Source organism: Leptinotarsa decemlineata, unplaced genomic scaffold (assembly GCF_025532065.1).
Source record: "Leptinotarsa decemlineata unplaced genomic scaffold, Ldec_3_MD MMD2_tig00026374_RagTag_RagTag, whole genome shotgun sequence".
In the NCBI taxonomy this organism is placed as follows: domain Eukaryota; kingdom Metazoa; phylum Arthropoda; class Insecta; order Coleoptera; family Chrysomelidae; genus Leptinotarsa; species Leptinotarsa decemlineata.
Window position 1 is genome coordinate 1,605,116 of NW_027412710.1, and position 18,256 is coordinate 1,623,371.

The following is an 18,256-nucleotide window of genomic DNA, read 5'->3' on the forward strand; positions in this document are numbered from 1 at the left end:
GTACTTTTTCGTTTTGGCATTTTTTGCCTTCGTTCAATGCTTATTTCTCCCTAGTTTTTGGTCAAAATTCGAATGTTGTATAATTTGGTATGATCAAAAGCATCTCAATTCATTTATCATCGCAAAAGCGTATAATCCAGTCAATCTAGACATTAGAAGGTACATGCATTTACAACAAGCTGCAAACGCGTGTAATTGTTCAAAACATAGTTAAAAATGAGATTTTAAAATTCCGAATGATCGCGATGCCTGTAAAAAAAATTATTCGAGTTCAAAAGTCAAAAATCTCAAAAAAAATTGGTTTTTCGCGATTTTCAGGAAAACGGTAAGTTTTATCATAAAATAACTTCAGATAAAAATTGTAGATCATAAAATTCTCTACAAAAAGTGTATTGATACTTTTTTTTCTTAGGGCCACCGTTTCTGAGATACGACGAGTCAAAAAGTTGTAAAAGTTGTAATCGTCATTATATGCATAAGTGTGCCACGTATATACATCTCTGAAGTTGTAATTTAAGTATTAAGTATAAATATTGGTAAAACGGGCCGACGTACTGATTATTGAAACAGCTATAGAGCAATTTAATTTGACAAATACAACTATTGTTGTTGGTGAAGATGTAGACTTACTCGTACTTCCACGCCACCTATGAGGTAGTGTACTGTCAAATTGAACACTTGCATAATAAAATATATTAGAAAGGGTTGGAAATTATAAAACCGATTGTCGTTCTTCTTCTTGGTCTTCTTCTTCTTCTTCTTCTTGATCTTCTTCTTCTTCTTGATGTTCATCCTGGGTGTAGGTAAACTGCGTCAAGAGCAGCAACTAAGGTTGGAGGAAGACAAGCTAATTGCACCTATTTCTTATTTTTAGTGTTTTTTAAGAAACATGCATATCGATACTTATCTAATCAGGTGGTTTTTTCGGAGCTTTGTACATAGAAAGAAGAAACTGAATCCCGTTGGTGATAATTTCTTCAGCACATTGAACTAAATCTTGTTTTTCAAACATTTCAAAGACTATTTGCTTTACCCCTCCTGTAAAATGCAGACGTCGTATCATAGACAGTTATTGCGTGTAAAAATAGTACATGATTTTGACTCTTCGCAAAAGTAGATAAACTTTTTGACGAATATATTTCGGTTTGACTTTGAACTTTTCCTGGCTTTAGAAAGAAAATAGTTTTTTCAGGTGGAGTTCGAGCAGTAAGAAGTACGATTAAGTCTACATCTTCACCAACAACAATAGTTGTATTTGTCAAATTAAATTGCTCTATAGCTGTTTCAATAATCAGTACGTCGGCCCGTTTTACCAATATTTATACTTAATACTTAAATTACAACTTCAGAGATGTATATACGTGGCACACTTATGCATATAATGACGATTACAACTTTTACAACTTTTTGACTCGTCGTATCTCAGAAACGGTGGCCCTAAGAAAAAAAAGTATCAATACATTTTTGTAGAGAATTTTATAATCTACAATTTTTATCTGAAGTTATTTTATGATAAAACTTGCCGTTTTCCTGAAAATCGCGAAAAACCAATTTTTTTTCGAGATTTTTGACCGTTGACCTCGAATAAATTTTTTCCCAGGCATCGCATTCATTCGGAATTTTAAAATCTTGTTTTCAACTATGTTTTAAACAATTACACGCATTTGCAGCTTGTTGTTAATTTATGAACTTTCACTCTTATTTTTTAGTCTAATTTGACCGGACTAGTAGACTTTGCTTGGTTTCTAAGGCAGGAAAAATGAATGCGTTGTTGATATCTGTTGAGAACTGTCAGACGTTTATGAATATATCGCAGATGTATTCAAATGATGAAAGGACTGATATGCTATTTAGTTATGCGAAATCAAATAGAAATCTTCTTTTGGCAAGTAATATGTATGTCGAGCTATACCCGAATCGTTGTATTCCGAACATTAGACGATTAGAAAGAAACTTGAGGGACTATGGTGCATTCGACAGAAAAAAAAAAAAAAAAGAAAATGTGTAGTAACTGGAAGTGTGAAGAATCAAATAAATGTTTTGGGTAAGTAAATATTACCCCATAAAAATGTACACAGTGTAAAAGTGTACATCAGTAATTTATACTTTTCTTTTACCATTACTGTCCTCTTGCGTAACCAATCCAAATCTTTTAACCTTTCTCTCATTTGATTTAGTTCATGTGGAAATTTGATTTTTCAACTTTTCATAGAAAAAAAAAATTTTTGTAGTTTTTTTTAGGAAACGAGCAATTGAAACATCAAAGAAAATCATTCATGTAGTTGTCTAATATGATATCAACATCGTTGACGTGACTGGTATCGAAATTAATTTTAGCAAGTGAATATCTGAACTTGTTTCTGGAGTTCTGATCAATTTTCCTGTAAGAAATAGCACAAGAAAATGTGTGGTTGCTGGAAGTGCGAGGAATCAAATAAATGTTATGGGTAAGCAAATATTACCACATAAAAATTTACAGAGTGAAAACATCTTTTTTTTAATTTAGGGTTGGTCAGTTACAAAAATTATGCTAATCAAGATTGTTCTTTACGAGAAATTGCCCACGAAATGGGGATTTCTGTAAAATCCACCAGAACTATTTTGAAAAAGAACAAATATAAATGCTACAGGTTATGCAAAGTTCATTACCTGAATGAAAGGGATTACGGAAGGAGAGTACCATTTGCGAAGTGGTTAAGACGTAGAAATAAGAAAGTTGGAAATATTTGTGAAAAAATAATATGGACGGACGAATCAAAATTTACCAACAATGGTTGGTTTAACAGAAATATCCATTATAGGTAGAATAATACAAATGAGCATTTACATAGGGAAACCAATTTCCAAGAAAGGTTCGGAATAAATGTTTGGTTGATAATTGTGAGAACAAACATCCTTGTCCCTTTCTTTTACGATAATCATTTGAATAGTGAAATGTATCTCCATTTTCTATTCAATGAATTCGATGGCTGCTTAGATGAGTTGCCACTGAATATCCGCCATGAAATACAATATTTTCAACAGGACGGCGCTCCTTCTCATAATGCAGCAATGGTAAGGGAACATTTAGGTGCATTATTCCCAAGAAAATGGAGTGGAAACAATGGGCCAATTAACTGGCCAGCTCGATCCCCAGATCTTACTCCTTTAGATTTTTTGTATGGGGATACATAAAGCATAAAGTTTTTTCAACACCAACTACAGATATCCCTTTATCAATATGTATAATAAAAAAAAAGACAGGTCCGTATTCAAAAAAAAGTTGATGGTGGCCATGTTGATACGAAACGTTTTAATGAATATTTATTATAACATCGTCATAGTACACTTCGAGTACAATAACATTTTCCTTCATCATTTTTTTATATTCTCCGAAATAACAATTCCATTCGAAAAAAACGAAAAACAGCATTTTTGATTTTCCCGTGTAACTCGAGAAGGGCGAGAGTCCCCGTAAATTTTCTTCGACCATTGTATTGTTCCCGATAACAGTTACCTTTTTTCCCTTTTAATCGTCTTCGTATCTGTCACGGTTTAGAATATAGCAATGTTACCACATGATAAAAGAAACGGCCTGTATATTACATATTATATAGTATATTAAGTATTTTGACATAACCGGAAACGTTTTTGAAACAAAATCCGGGACGAGTGCGAAGTGAGTATAATTGAGTATAATATTATTTGAGTATAATTGAGTATATTTTCAATCACTCCTAGGAATGTTAGAATGTGAATCAATAATTCTCATGAGTATCTAATTCACCTTGCTATGTTAATAATAGTGAGCCAAAATATCAATTCGATATACCTGTGAGAATACTTCACATTTAATCCCAAAAAGATACATTTTATCCATTTAATAAGTGGAATAACGATGAAAAATTACTACAATAAATTCAAGTGTTATTATCACCACTTCCTGGTAAACTAATAGTTATAGCTTTTCATTCAGAAATTGAAATAAAAATTTAGCACTAAAACACAACATTCCTGGTTTCACTGCTCTACCCTCACTCTGAATAAATCAAAATTTTTTATAGCAGTTTCCCAAACAAAATGCTATTTTGTCATTTTGTTATCTCGACAATACACACGTATTTTGATGCAATTAAATTTTCAGCGATTTCTCGGTAGTCGATGTCCTAATTCTCATTTCGTATGGCTGAACACGCTGAAATTCGATTTACAAATTTCATATATGATTGATATTAAAAAAAAGTTGTCATGTCGTATCACGGCAACAATATAGTATGCAGTGATATTTTCCAGTTGATATTTGAGTTTTTATAATTGTTATAAACATTATTGTATAGTTCAAGTAAACGATACAGTGCAACCTATCTTCCAACAGCTCCTTGAAGACAAAATGGGAAAACCCAAGAAAAGTACTTAATGAAAATAACTGCGTAAACGCAAGCGAGACATAAGTGGAACCACCGCCTGCGTTTACGCAGTTATTTTCATCAAGTACTTTTTTTGGTTTTGACGGTACTGACGATGTCCAATAGGCTGAAACAGCTGTCTACCAGTGGCTCTTAAATTGAAATCAATATGGGAGTGATCAAAATAGTACTTATCTATTTATATTTTGATTTTCAGGGAATTACTTTCCAGCAGCTTGACTGCTTTTACCATTATCGATTTCATATCATTTCTAGAAACATGTGGATTCGTTTTTCGATGAAATTCCAGGTTATCTTCCCAAATTTCTGCTACCGCAGTTGTCGGTTGATTGGTCAAACCACCAACACTCACATAAAAACTTGGCAAGTTGACTTGGGTGTCACACCAATAGGTGGTGTTCCACTTATGTCTCGCTTGCGTTTACGCAGTTATTTTCATTAAGTACGTTTCTTGGTTTTTCCCATTTTCTCTTCAATCGAGGACCGCCTGCCCAGTACTGACGATGCCCAATATGCTGAAACAGCTGTCCACCGGTGGCTCTTAAATTGAAATCAAAATAGCGACTGGAGAAATGTACGGTAAAATAGATTAACAGGGTATCTCAGTCAAAAAATCAAACTCTGCTTTACTTTGCCAAGCTTTCGCTTCAAATGGGAAGCTTCTTCAGGGCCTATAATTTAATGAGTTGTGAATAGTTTTGCCATTGAATAACATTACAAATCATACTTACAGTAAAAATGAGCGAAAAACAATAAATTGAACATATAAATTGACGAATAAATTGACAAATATCATACCTTCACATAAATGTCATTTTTCATGGGTATGATGATTTCATAATTTTTGACTCTAAAGAAAGAGTTATTGATTAATACAATTTTCATTATTATTATGTTTTTGATGTAGTTCCAGTAAGTTACTGTATATACTGCTGAGATTATCAACGTCGGTTTTCTTATTCATACAATCAGAATACTTATTAATTTCAACCATTTCAAGAAAAAGGCGTTTGGAAATATTTTTTTCTGTATGTAAAACTTTGATATTGGAGTAATTTGGTTTATGTCCTGTTTCTATAGAGTGTTCTGCTAATGCACATGACTTCTTATTAAGCTTTATATCACTTTTATGTGAAGTTACTCTATCATTAAGAATTCTAGATGTTCCAATATAATTCAAGTTACAATTGTTACAAGGAATGTTATAAATCACATTTGACTTTTTTGTTGTATTCGTTTCATCTTTCAATTTACTATTCAAATTCTTTATAGTTTTAATATATTTTTGGCATATTTTGATATTTTGTTCATTGTGAAAAAGTTTTATGATATTTGAAGATAAATTTCCAAGGTTAGATTTATAAGAAATATTGATAGGTGAATTATCATTACATACATTTCTGTTAATTACATCGGAATTTGTATTACTGCCAGAATTGAAAATTATTTTATTACGAAGTTTTCTGGAATAAGAATTTTCGATCAATATGTCTCTAAGAAGTCTGAGATTTTTTTGCTGGAGGGAAGGGTGTACTAATTTTTCTATAATTTTTTTCAAACAGAGTATTAAATTAATTTCAACAGATTTTTTATGAAAGGAATAGTAATTGATATATCTTCCTGAATTAGTAGGTTTGACATACCAATCTGTAATCAAAGAATTACCAGTTTTACGGATAACTCTTGTATCAAGAAAAGGAAGGGTCGATAGTGAATTGTAACTTTTTATCATATCTATTAACAACATCAAGAATTTCATTAGATTTGTCATAAGATATTGCACAGATGACATCGTCAACATATTTCTTTAAAAAAGGAATTTCAAAACTCAATTTAGGAAGTATGTTTTCAAAAAGATCGTCCATTACGTATTGAGCTATAATAGGAGAAATAGTAGCTCCCTCCCATTGGTGTACAAAGAATTTGTTTATAGTATTTACCTTCAAAAGAGAAATAACTTGAGTTGAAGATGAAACCAATTATTTCAATAATTTTTTTTTGGTTTATTGAACATTTTTATTTATATCACTCCATCTTTTGATAATACTTTTCTCCACTAGATTCATAGGTATATTGCTAAAAAGTGAAATCACATCAAGGCTGATCAGAATATAACCTGGAGGTAGTGATTTTTCATTTATAAAATTGGAAAAATCGAAAGAATCCTTAATATAGAATTCATTTTCATAATTATAAGCATCAGTGAGAATTTTAGTGACCATTTGAGCAATTTTACGTACGTACAAAACAAAAAATTATAAACATTCAACAAATGAATCAATTTAAAAGAAAAACAACAGTAATACAAAAAATTGTATTCTATTTCAGGAAACCAGTCAAATATCCAATATGTGTTATAAAAATTTTTTCAAATAAACAATTGAAAAAGCCTATAGCCAGGGGCTAGAGGCTTTTCAAACTGAAGGTTGAGTATAGCCTAGATGATGACAGTACGACCAACTGTCGAAAGCGCTCGCATATAATTAAATAGGAATATATATATATATATATATATATATATATATATATATATATATATATATATATATATACATGTTAGGAATCACACGTTAAAAGGTAAGACCTCGTTAATCCTTAGCTCGCACAAGTTTCGACTTCTGAGAGTTGTCGTTCGTAGGGGTGCGACAGCTGGTTAACGGAAAAACAGATTTCAAACAGATTTGGAAATTCACAATCCACCACAACAGTAAAAATACAGCTGACATTTCTATCTTGACAACCCTTCCACTTCCAGGTTGTTTTCAAGTTTTCCAAATCATCATTTTTTAAACAGTGAATTGTGAATCTTAAATTTTTAATATTTACCATACAGTTGACAGATCTAAAATGTCTACAACAAAGCAGATTGGTTTATTGCATTATTTTTATGCAGGGCAAGGGATTGTTAACTAACCCTCTTCAAGTTATTTAGTTTTGCATTATTCTCAAGGGTCTCCCAATCTTGGTCTTCTAATGTATGGGTCTTTTCTAATCCACTTATCCTCATGAAATTTAATACCCCTGAATATCTTTACCTAAGCAACCTGTATATTTAGGCATATTTCCATGTACAAATAATTAAATTTTCAATTCCTTTATTGTTCTTTGTACCCATTGTCTTTGGACTTACCAGCTATTATGACGTTTTCCTACCTATGTTAATTCGAATTTCTTTTCTCTAATGACCAAGCTGACCCCTTAGCTAACTTTAGGTGAAATATTATATTTGTAAAATTATACCCATTAAATATCATTATTAACAAAAAAAATTCACTTACCTTCTAGACACTTAAATAAACGAATACCCATTGGAAAAAATTTTTTCCCGTGATTATTTTATTAGATATACTTTAGTTAATCAACCAATTTTTACAAATTTTAAATTTACATAAAAACCCTGCTAATTGTTAAACTTAAAACCTCAAATTTTGTGCACTTCTTGGAGCTATTCTTGAAAGCCTCCTAAAAATACACACATCGGAAAAGTCTAGGGATATTTTTAAAACACACTAAATATCATAAAAATAAATGCATGAGGTCGTTTAATTTCGATTAAATTGGTACACTCGACTACCCTGTAGATTTCTATGGGATGAACAAAGCCTGCAAAAACGGTAACTAATCTTTTATCAAGTTTTTTACAAACTGTAGGTTTTCGGCTAAAATGAATAATCTGAAAGTGTCGAGTTTGTACATTCTATGCAGTTCTTGCTCAGCAATTAAAATGGAAATATTGTGCTTTAACATGGAATGCCATCACTTACTTACCATTGGCTGAGATGAATAGAGCTGTAGGGCTTCTTCAAGGTGGCATGCGACAAAATGATGTAGCTCTTCGTTTGGGGGTCTCCCAAAGTGTTATCAGTCGATTGTGGCGGCGTTTCCGTGAAACTGGCAGTCCAGCCAAACAACATCCAGGGCGAGGACGCGCTACAACTGCAGTTCAAGACCGATTTTTGGTCTTAACCGCAAGAAGACAACCGACAATCACAGCACCTGAGTTGGTTAACGTGTTGCAGCAGACGCACCAGGTAACCATTGGTCGTGATACTGTCGGAAATCGACTGCATGAAGCAGATCTCCACAACAGAAGGCCACTTAGATGTCCACCTTTGTCGAGAGGCAATCGCGGTAGAAGATTAGAGTGGTGTCAAGAACATCAAAACTGGGATGCAAATCCCAGATTTGGATTTCATCCAGATTCTCGTCGAGTAAGACTGTGGAGACGACCTGGAAATAATGAACGTTTGAGACACGTCCAGGAAGTCCACACATACAGAGGTGGTACAGTAATGCTATGGGGTGGAATCATGATCGGCGGCAGAACCGATCTCGTTTTTTCAAATCGCTCCCTAACAGCTCAACAGTACTTCGACACCATTCTTCTACCTATCGTCCGTCCGTTTGCTGGTGCTGTTGGTGAAAACTTCCACCTAATGCACGATAATGCTCGTCCACATGTCGCGCGTCCAGTGACTGACTGGCTCACCAACGAAGGAGTTGATGTATTGCCATGGTCAGCACAATCACCGAACCTGAATCCCATCGAGCATGTGTGGGACATGCTTCAACGAAGAATTACTCCGCATATGGGGAACATTCACACAACGTTTCAATTGAGAGAGCTTTTAATCGCTGAATGGGCAAATGTACCTCAACAAGACATTGACAATCTCATTTTGTCGATGCACGATAGATGTAGGGCCGTAATAAACCAGCGTGGAGGCCATACTTTGTACTGATTCCAATTTTTTTTGTATTATGATTTTTTTTCGGGGTGCCAAAGAAGAGCCATATTTTTTTTTAGTTTTGCTTAAATGCGCACTCAGTATTTTTGACCATTTAATAAATTTTGTTGTAAGTTACATTCGTTTAATAATCACCCGTCAACTTTTTTTTTCCCTAAAGCGATCTAAAAAAAAAGTTATTGCCATTTTTAAAAATATCCCTATACTTTTCCGATGTGTGTATTTCCGTTGAAAAAATTAAAAGATTTTGATTTTCCACTTTGTTATTAATAATCAAAGACGTTAAAAAGCGAAAAATTCAATTAAAGCAATAAACATTTTGTTTCTAATTTAAATTTATTCTTATTATTTCAATGATTTTTCATAATTTTCAGCTCTATTTGTTGAAAAAATTGTTATAAACAAATGTATTGTTTATAAGATATTTGAAACTTTTTTGGGGGGATTTTCATCAGTGATGAATATTATGATTTTTAAAAACAAAATAGTTTCTTAAAAAAATTGTTTCATTGCTTAAAAAAGCATTTGTTGATTAACAATTTTTTTGCTACTAAATATGGATATTAGGAAACGATTTTTTTTAAATCATAATTTCTATTTCTCTTTGATATCCTGAAAAAAAAAAGCTTTTTTTTTAATTTATATTTTCTTTATTTAATAAACAATTTGTTTTAAACAAATTCATTTTTACGATATATTTTTTTTATTACTACCAAAAACAAACCATGTCACTTTTTGTGTAAAAAAGTTTCTCTATTTTTTATTTTCTTTTCTTTTAATATTTACCTTTTATATATATATATATATATATATATATATATATATATATATATATATATATATATATATATATATATATATATATATATCGTGAAAAATAATTGGTTTAAAACAAATTGTTTATTAAATAAATAAAGAAAATATAAATCAAAAAATTTCTTTCGGAATACCAAAGAGAAATAGAAATTATGATTCTAAAAAAATCGTTCCTTAATATTCATATTTAGTAGCAAAAAAAATGTTAATCAAAAAATTTTAAACAGATGTTTTTTAAACAAATGCTTTTTTAAACAAAAAAAAATTTCAAGAAACGATTTTGTTTTTAAAAACCATGATCACTGATGAAAATTCCCCCAAATATCCTATAAACAATACAATTGTTTATAAAATTTTTTTATACAGAGATAAAAATGATGAAAAATCATTTTTATGTAACTTTTAATAATAAGAATTCGAATAAATTTGAATATTAAAAATTTTGTTTTCATTGCTTTACTTGAATTTTTCACTTTTTAACGTCTCGTTATTGTGGCAAAAAATGGTTACTTTGCCCACATTGATTCCCAATTAAACGTATCACGGAAAGTGTGGATAGGGGAAACTCTTCGGTAAGTAAGTAAGTAAGTAAGTAAGTAAGTAATTTTATTCAATTTTCATGTCAATCAATTATTCAGTTACATGATTTGTTTTCCGTGCGATTTACAATTCAATTCAATTACGATTTACAATTCAAATGTCTTATCATATAACCATATATTACACAATCTGTAACCACCTAAGCTAGGCTTGTGTCGTGGCTACAGACTGATATAAGGTGTGTTATATAATGTACAATAAAATAAATACAAAAAAAGAAAAAACTAAAATAGGTCGTTTGGTTACATAATACTATCCACCTCACAATGTTAAAAACCGCAGTTGGAGAATGATGGGTATAGTGAGGAAATAAGAAGAGAGAAAGAGAGAGCAGGTAATTTAGCTTAAACATTTTCAAAGATATCCTGCAATTGATCATAATGATTTCTGATGAAAACTTTCATTTCCTTCTTCAATTTATGATAATTATTAATATTCTTCAAATGGAGTGGTAGCTTATTGTATAATTTCGGGCCAAAATATGTCACAAATTTCTGGTTATGACTCCATCTACAGCGTGGTATGATAATTGCTTGGTTGGAGGTCATTCGCGTATTATATTCATGTGAAATGCTGTTAATGGGGTTCCTACAAATCCATAATAAACATTGATGAGCGTATAATTTTCTGACTTTGAACAAACCACTTTGTTCATAAAGTACCTCTGTAGAATATCTCCTATCCTTTTTCAATGCGATTTTGATCAATGTATTTTGAATAACATCAAGATTATGTAGTGATGTTTTGAATAAGCCACCCCATACTAAGATGCAGTATCTAATCATCGACTTGTACTTTGACCTTTCAAAAGCTTTTGACACGGTAAACCATAAAAAACTTTTGAACTAGAACTAGAAGATTATGGTATTAGGGGTGTAAGTCACAGGCTTATTGAGTCTTATCTATCAAATCGTTCACAAGTTGTTGCTATCATGGATGAACAAGACCAATACCTGTCCAGCAAAGCTAGTATCATGCAAGGGGTACCCCAAGGATCAATTCTTGGACACCTAATCTTCTTGTTATATGTGAATGATATATCCCAAGCATTGAAACTTGGAAGTATTTATCAGTTTGATGATGACACATCGGTTGTTGTTACAGGAAATATACTAAGTCCGAACTCTCATCAAAAGCTTCAACTGTTTCACAAAGCATGAGCGAATGGTGTCAAGAAAACATGCTTAAGTTAAATGTTGGACAAACGGGCCAAATAACATTCAGTAAAAGAAACAACTTTAAGGAATCCCCACATGTGCAACTCAAATGTAAATCGATTCCACATCGGATCATCATATAAAATTCCTAGGCGTTATACTAGATCCGATCCTCAGCTGGGAATCACACATTAACATCTTGAATACTATGCTGAACTCCATCTGTGAAGTTATACGATATCTACGGGGCCAAGTATCTGTCATATTACTCAAGTATTTCTTATGGGATCATATTTTGCGGCTCTTCATCAAGCTCACAAAGAATATTCATAACACAAAAGAAAATTATAAGATGTATATTAAGATTGGATTGTAACACTTCATATAGGACTTACTTTTCTGAACTTGACATCTTGACAGTGCCTTCATTGTATTTCCCGGGACTTGTCAACTTCGTAAAGAAATATCCCCACCTGTTTCTCACAAACGCTTATCAATATTCTGCAAATACGAACTTCAACACTAGGCATCGAAATGAGTTATATGTCCCTTACCATAAATCAACATATTATGAGAAAATTCTACACTACCAAGCAATCAAAGCATATACCTCACTACTCCAAGAACTAAAAGATATTACGGACCTGAAGAAGTTCAGAAATTCTGTCATAGTTACTTGAAGCAGAAATGCTATTATTCTTTTGATTGTTGGATTTAATAAACATGTATATGTGCTAAAATTAGTTTCAGATACTTTTTCAAGTGTATGATGCAATAAACATGTATGTATGTTGAAATTAGTCTTCAGACTTTCCAAGTCAGCTGTATTTTAAATCTTTGTCTATGTATTTCAATACTGTTTTTATATTTTTAAGATTTTGTGCTGTATCTCAATATTTTAATATATTCATCCCCCATAATTTATAGATTTTGTAAATACATTTTAACTTGTTTTTTAACCTGACCCTGATATTTGCTGTGTCCTGTGTTGATCGTTTTGCAATAAAAGTATTATTATTATTGTACAAAATGATAGATAGTGATGTGTCTTTCTTCTACCAAAAATCAATTTCAATGTACCTGCTTATGAAACTAGATCTTCAACGAAAGTCATTTTTTGTGGAGGAAAAAATCAGTTTTTTTATCGACCTTTTTTGGGTAATTGTTACCTTCCACAATCTTTTACGTTTCGGAGGCCAAAATCTACCTCCGTCTTCAGAAATGGATAAAAAATTCGAATATATACGCAGTTATTCCTTTTTTGATAGCTTATTTCTTTACTTCTTTGACATCTGTCGAATTTTTTATCCATTTCTGAAGACGGAGGCAGATTTTGGCCTCCGAAACGTAAAAGATTGTGGAAGGTAACAATTACCCAAAAAAGGTCGATAAAAAAACTGAAACTAGATCGTTTCGCACATTTTATATTGAATCAGCAATGCCTATAATACTGTACAAAATGACTGATATCTTCTTCCAAAATCTTGCTAGTTTTAGAAATAGGTTGTATCATATTGTATAACTCCTGTTGAATATTTTTTTTCAACTTTTTTGTCATTTTGTTGAATGTATAAATCTATTTGCGATATTTACCTTTTCCATTCTGTAACACTGGGCCATGACCTGTAGAGTTTGTATAAATAAAAAAAATATATTATATGAGCTAGGGGACCTAGTGAATTAGGACAGCTGATTAACGGAAAAACAGATTTTAAACAAATTTTTTTTAAACAGATCAGTTTTCCTTCACAATCATATTAGACAAAAAAAAAGCATAACATCATCATAAAATACTGGATGATTCAACAGATCAAACAAACATGAGTGATTAATTTTTGGAAAAGAAAGTTTTTGGCTTTCTACTACTCCAGCTTGATACAAAAAACAAGGATGAGGGAATCTTCCAAGGAAAGGAAGGAAGTAATCAATTTCAAAATAAGTAACTCTATACATGGATGTGTAGATCATGCAAAGAAGTAACATTCAGACACAAACTGAAAAGAAGTCCTCCTGAAACAGCTATTTTCATATAAACATTGAATTATACGAAAGAAAAAATTCTTTCGAAACAAATACTTCTATATGAACACTGAATTATACAGATGATACTTTTCTTTACTCAGTTTGTATTTCAAACATTCATTGTGGTATACAAATCAGATATCATTTACATGAGTTCTACTTTGAATGAATGGTAATAAATGGAACTTACATGGAACACTGTCACCCTCACTGGTATACACCGATGTTTCGCCTTAAGACACTTGCCTCAAGGATCTTCAGTACCAAATTGGATAACATTATAGAAAAATACACACAGTTCATTCATAAATTACGATTTTTAATGTCACGAAATAAGCTTAATCTGCTTATGTCATCGATGACACCGTAATGTCATTCATTCACCTATTTGATTTAATCCCAGCCAAGAGGAATCTTATTTAAAGTAGAACTCATGTGAATGATATCTGATTTTTATTCCACAACGAATGTTTGAAATACAAACTGAGTAGAGAAAAGTATCTTCTGTATAATTCAGTGTTCATATAGAAGTATTTGTTTCGAAAGATTTTTTTTCTTTCGTGTAATTCAATTTTTATACGAAAGTAGCTGTTTCATGAGGACTTTTTTTCAGTTTGTGTCTGAAATTCACTTCTTTGCATGATCTACACATCCATGTATAGAGTTACTTATTTTGAAATTGATTACTTCCTTCCTTTCCTTGGAAGATTCCCTCATCCTTGTTTTTTGTATCAAGATGGAGTAGTAGAAAGCCAAAAACTTTCTTTCCCAAAAAGGTTTTTTATATGTATCAGAGTTTGGTAGATACACAAACTGGGCATTGTTAATAAACTATAACGAATGAATAATGGCCTGCAGTGTTCACTTGGAGATGCACCAGCCAGAATTCTGATTACCTTTTTCTGAATGACAAAAACTTCATCAGCTTCAGCTGATAAGCCCCACTGTTCAAGACCATAGGAAATTACTGACCGAATTGAACTGTGGTATAAAAGCTTGAGAACATCAAGAAAGACTGTTTGTTTTAACCGACAAAGTAAATATATATGTTTCAGTTTGACACTATCAACATGGAACTTCCAGGTAAGTTTATTATGAACAATAAATATAAAAGTTAAGGATTTAAAATGAATTACAAGTGCATTAAATATGAAAGCAAGTGATGAGATGTTCAGTTTTATCAGGAATAGTAAGTAAATTCGTTGAGATTATAAATTCTCTAGTGAACATTTTTAATTTTATATAATCATGTAGATTCAACACATTTCAGTTGCATAGGTAGGATATTGTATAGACGAATCTAGCAGTTATATTTGCAAATGCAAACATTTTCTTTGATTTGAAGACCGACGTAAAGTTATTCACATCCAGACATATACAGGGCGAATTTTTTTTCCGTTTTCTCTAACAGATTATTATGGAGATATCAATGCTGTTATTCAACACTATGGAAAATGCAAATGCGGCACCTGATATCAAGGATTGCAAAAACCTGAAATTAACCCTTTATTTTTGAAATATGTTTTCGTAGTGGAAAAGAACCTTCATGACACATTTTCCATAGTTTATAGGGTCTCAGGAGGGGGTCGGTGGGGAGATAGATACTCTAAATAACAGAATAATTCGTTTTAGTGAAAAAATACCACATTCTCATTTTACCAAATTCTTATTTAAATATGTTTCTGCAAAAAAATCTGATGATTCGTTCCCTATAGTTTGCAAGACCTCAGATGTGGTTGGTAGAGAGTAGTTACTCTAAATAATCGATTTACTAATTTCAGGGAGGTAGTTCCTCATTCTTATTTGAATATATAAAAGAACCCTGATGATACATTCCATTTAGTTTGTTAAGCTTCACGCAGGGTTTAGTGAGGGTTAGTTTCTATTTAAATCGCGTTGCTACATGGTGTCAAAAGAATAATCTATTTCCTAAAATGTCCAAATGTAATTTAATGTGTTACTCACTGAAAACGAACTTGAATTCACACAACTACGTCTGGAGCGTCCTGACACACTCACTGATCTAGGTGTTACTTTTGATTCAGCCCTCTCTTTCGATAAACATATTGACACTACTCTAACAGCAGCTTATCGCATGTATGGATTCTTAGTTAGAAATACAAAAGACTTTGAGAAAGCTTCAATATTGAAATTACTTTATTTCACTTTCGTTCGATCTAGGCTGGAATATGCATCTGTCGTGTGTCCCTACTATCAGGTTCATATAAATCAACTAGAAGACCTACAGAGCCGCTTCCTAAAATATATATCTTTTAAATTGAAGGCACATATCCTACTGTAGGAATACCCTATTATGAATGGCTTGAAACTCACAATTTTTGTAGTTTTGAGGTAAGGCTTAAATTTTCATTTCTTTTTTTATTCAAGGTCATAAACGATATCATCAGCTGCTCTCAATTGTTACATATTTTGAATTTTTGGGTTCCTAGACGGTCATCTAGGAATAGTGTCACATTTTATCTCAACACTCCGCGTACAAATATATTGAAAAAATCTCCAATTTATACAATGAGCGATACCTCTAATTCCGTTAGTCATGTCCTAGATATATTTAACTGCCAGATTATAGAAATCAAAAGACAGTTCTGTTTTTAATTATTTTTTTATATAGATTCACAAATTATATTATGTAAGTACGTATTTGTAAATACAACTGTTACCCTATTCTGTAATTGGGTTCATCCTGTAGAATAGTGTATGAAATAAATACATAAATAAATAAATAATACATTTTTTATCGCAAAAAAAGAAGTCTGTTGATACTTTCTTTATAGTTTGAAAGGCCTTGGGTGGGGTTGGGTGAGTAGCTTGTTTCAAATAAACAAGCACATTTTAATATTGTTTTATGTATGCTTATTACCCTGTATTATAAATAGTGAGCTAGGGTGGTTGTCATGATGGCAGATAACAAGAATAGAGGTACAGTTAGAAAGTACAAAAACTGTTAGAAGATACTAAAGTTTGTTTCCGTTTATTGATGTTTTAAAAGGTTTATAACAAATATATGACTTTACTATGAACCCTGCACATTCCATACAATTTGTAAAGCCTCAGGTAGAGGTTGATGGGGGTAAATACTCCAATGTATCGACTTACTATTTCGAATCAAATAGTTTCGAAATAGTATCGACATATTATTATGGTATTATCAATCTGTTTAAACTCTGTGTGTTACGTTATTAAACTCAATGAATGTTGCCACTATAAATCAATGATCAAATTACTTACGATTTATTACGATTTGTGACATATTACTCATGATTAGTGCATGAATCCACCCTTCGTGTTCGTTATTGGGTATTTCCAAGTTTTGAGATGTCATGAACGTTTTTTAATAGTCACATATTTTATGTAGGTATGATCTTTAGTGATGAATAAGTCAATGTTCATCTATCTATCTATCTATCTATCAAATAAACACCTGTTTCAATCCAATAAATACATTTTGTGGGTTTAACTTATAGTTGTTATCACCAGTGTTTTCACCTTGAATATCAATGAATCCATTATCCATTCAATAGATTCCTGGGTAGTGCATTGCCCTACATAGACATTTTAACTGATAAGTAGTAATACTTTTTTGAAAAACCCTTCAACATAAACCCAGAGGAAGTTTCCTTATGAATTAAATACAAAGAAAGTCAAAAACCTTCATGAAAATTGTTTGAAACGCCAATTGCAGATGAAAGTTAGCGATTCATTAAAGATGGTTACAACTGCATTCCAATTCGCTTTTTTGCAGTTCAGAGAACAACTGCTGCTTGGATTCTGACACAAGTTACTTTAACGGAATATGTTTATGTCAAACCCGCCCCAATTGACTACTATAGGATAAAAACATAGAAAGGCGTGAAAATTGAAAACAAAACATTTCATAATAGCAAATTGTTTTGTATCCACCATAGGTGATAATTTGAAAAACAAAACATGCAAGAAAACAACGATGCTCTTACCTCTCCACTTTCAGCCGCTGGTGATTCTTCCAAAATATTATAGATGATAGGAGGTAAACCTGGCTCCCCAAGTAATGAGAAACCGAAACCAGAATTTTCACTGCGATTTAATACTACAGATAATTCTTCAGCCATGTTCGTCTAGCATTGATTTTGTTTAAACCACAACACTTCACAGACTACCTACCGCGACATAACCTTCTCTACGACTGAGTAATATATTAAAAATATCAGCAGAGGGAGACACTTTCCGGAACAGGAGTTGAGCCTACATCAATGAAAGAGCAGTGAAGGAGGTTTATCAAGGGAAATTGGGCGACATAAATTTGGAATTATTGTAAATCTAAAATCTGTGCAAGTGATGGTTATCGATTATGAGTAATCGTGAGATTTAATAAAAACCTATATTTTTCAACTACTAGTGCACAGCCACAAAGGCCAAAACACCCGCTATTGCACATAGAAGTAGGTACGTCGTAAATGCATAGAATGAAATAGAGGAGTTATTTACGGTAAAAAAATAAATTCAATTC

General features: G+C 32.0%; 1 protein-coding gene and 1 long non-coding RNA gene across 4 annotated transcripts in view; one reads left to right on the plus strand and one right to left on the minus strand.

Annotated features, from left to right (window-relative positions):
- Positions 1-17,945, minus strand: part of Efa6 (Exchange factor for Arf 6) — a 221,775-nt gene extending 203,830 nt beyond the window's left edge. For all 3 annotated transcript variants that reach the window (XM_074185335.1, XM_074185336.1, XM_074185334.1), the window contains exon 1: positions 17,724-17,945. In XM_074185335.1, the coding sequence (XP_074041436.1) occupies positions 17,724-17,858 (135 nt within the window). In that variant the 5' untranslated portion in view covers positions 17,859-17,945. The remainder of the gene's footprint in view (positions 1-17,723) is intronic.
- LOC141486814 (uncharacterized) lies at positions 1,787-12,702 on the plus strand. The gene is made up of 3 exons (XR_012468059.1): positions 1,787-2,044; positions 2,242-2,447; positions 11,675-12,702. It is a non-coding gene; the product is annotated as an uncharacterized lncRNA (long non-coding RNA).
- Positions 17,946-18,256: the final 311 nt, after the last annotated feature.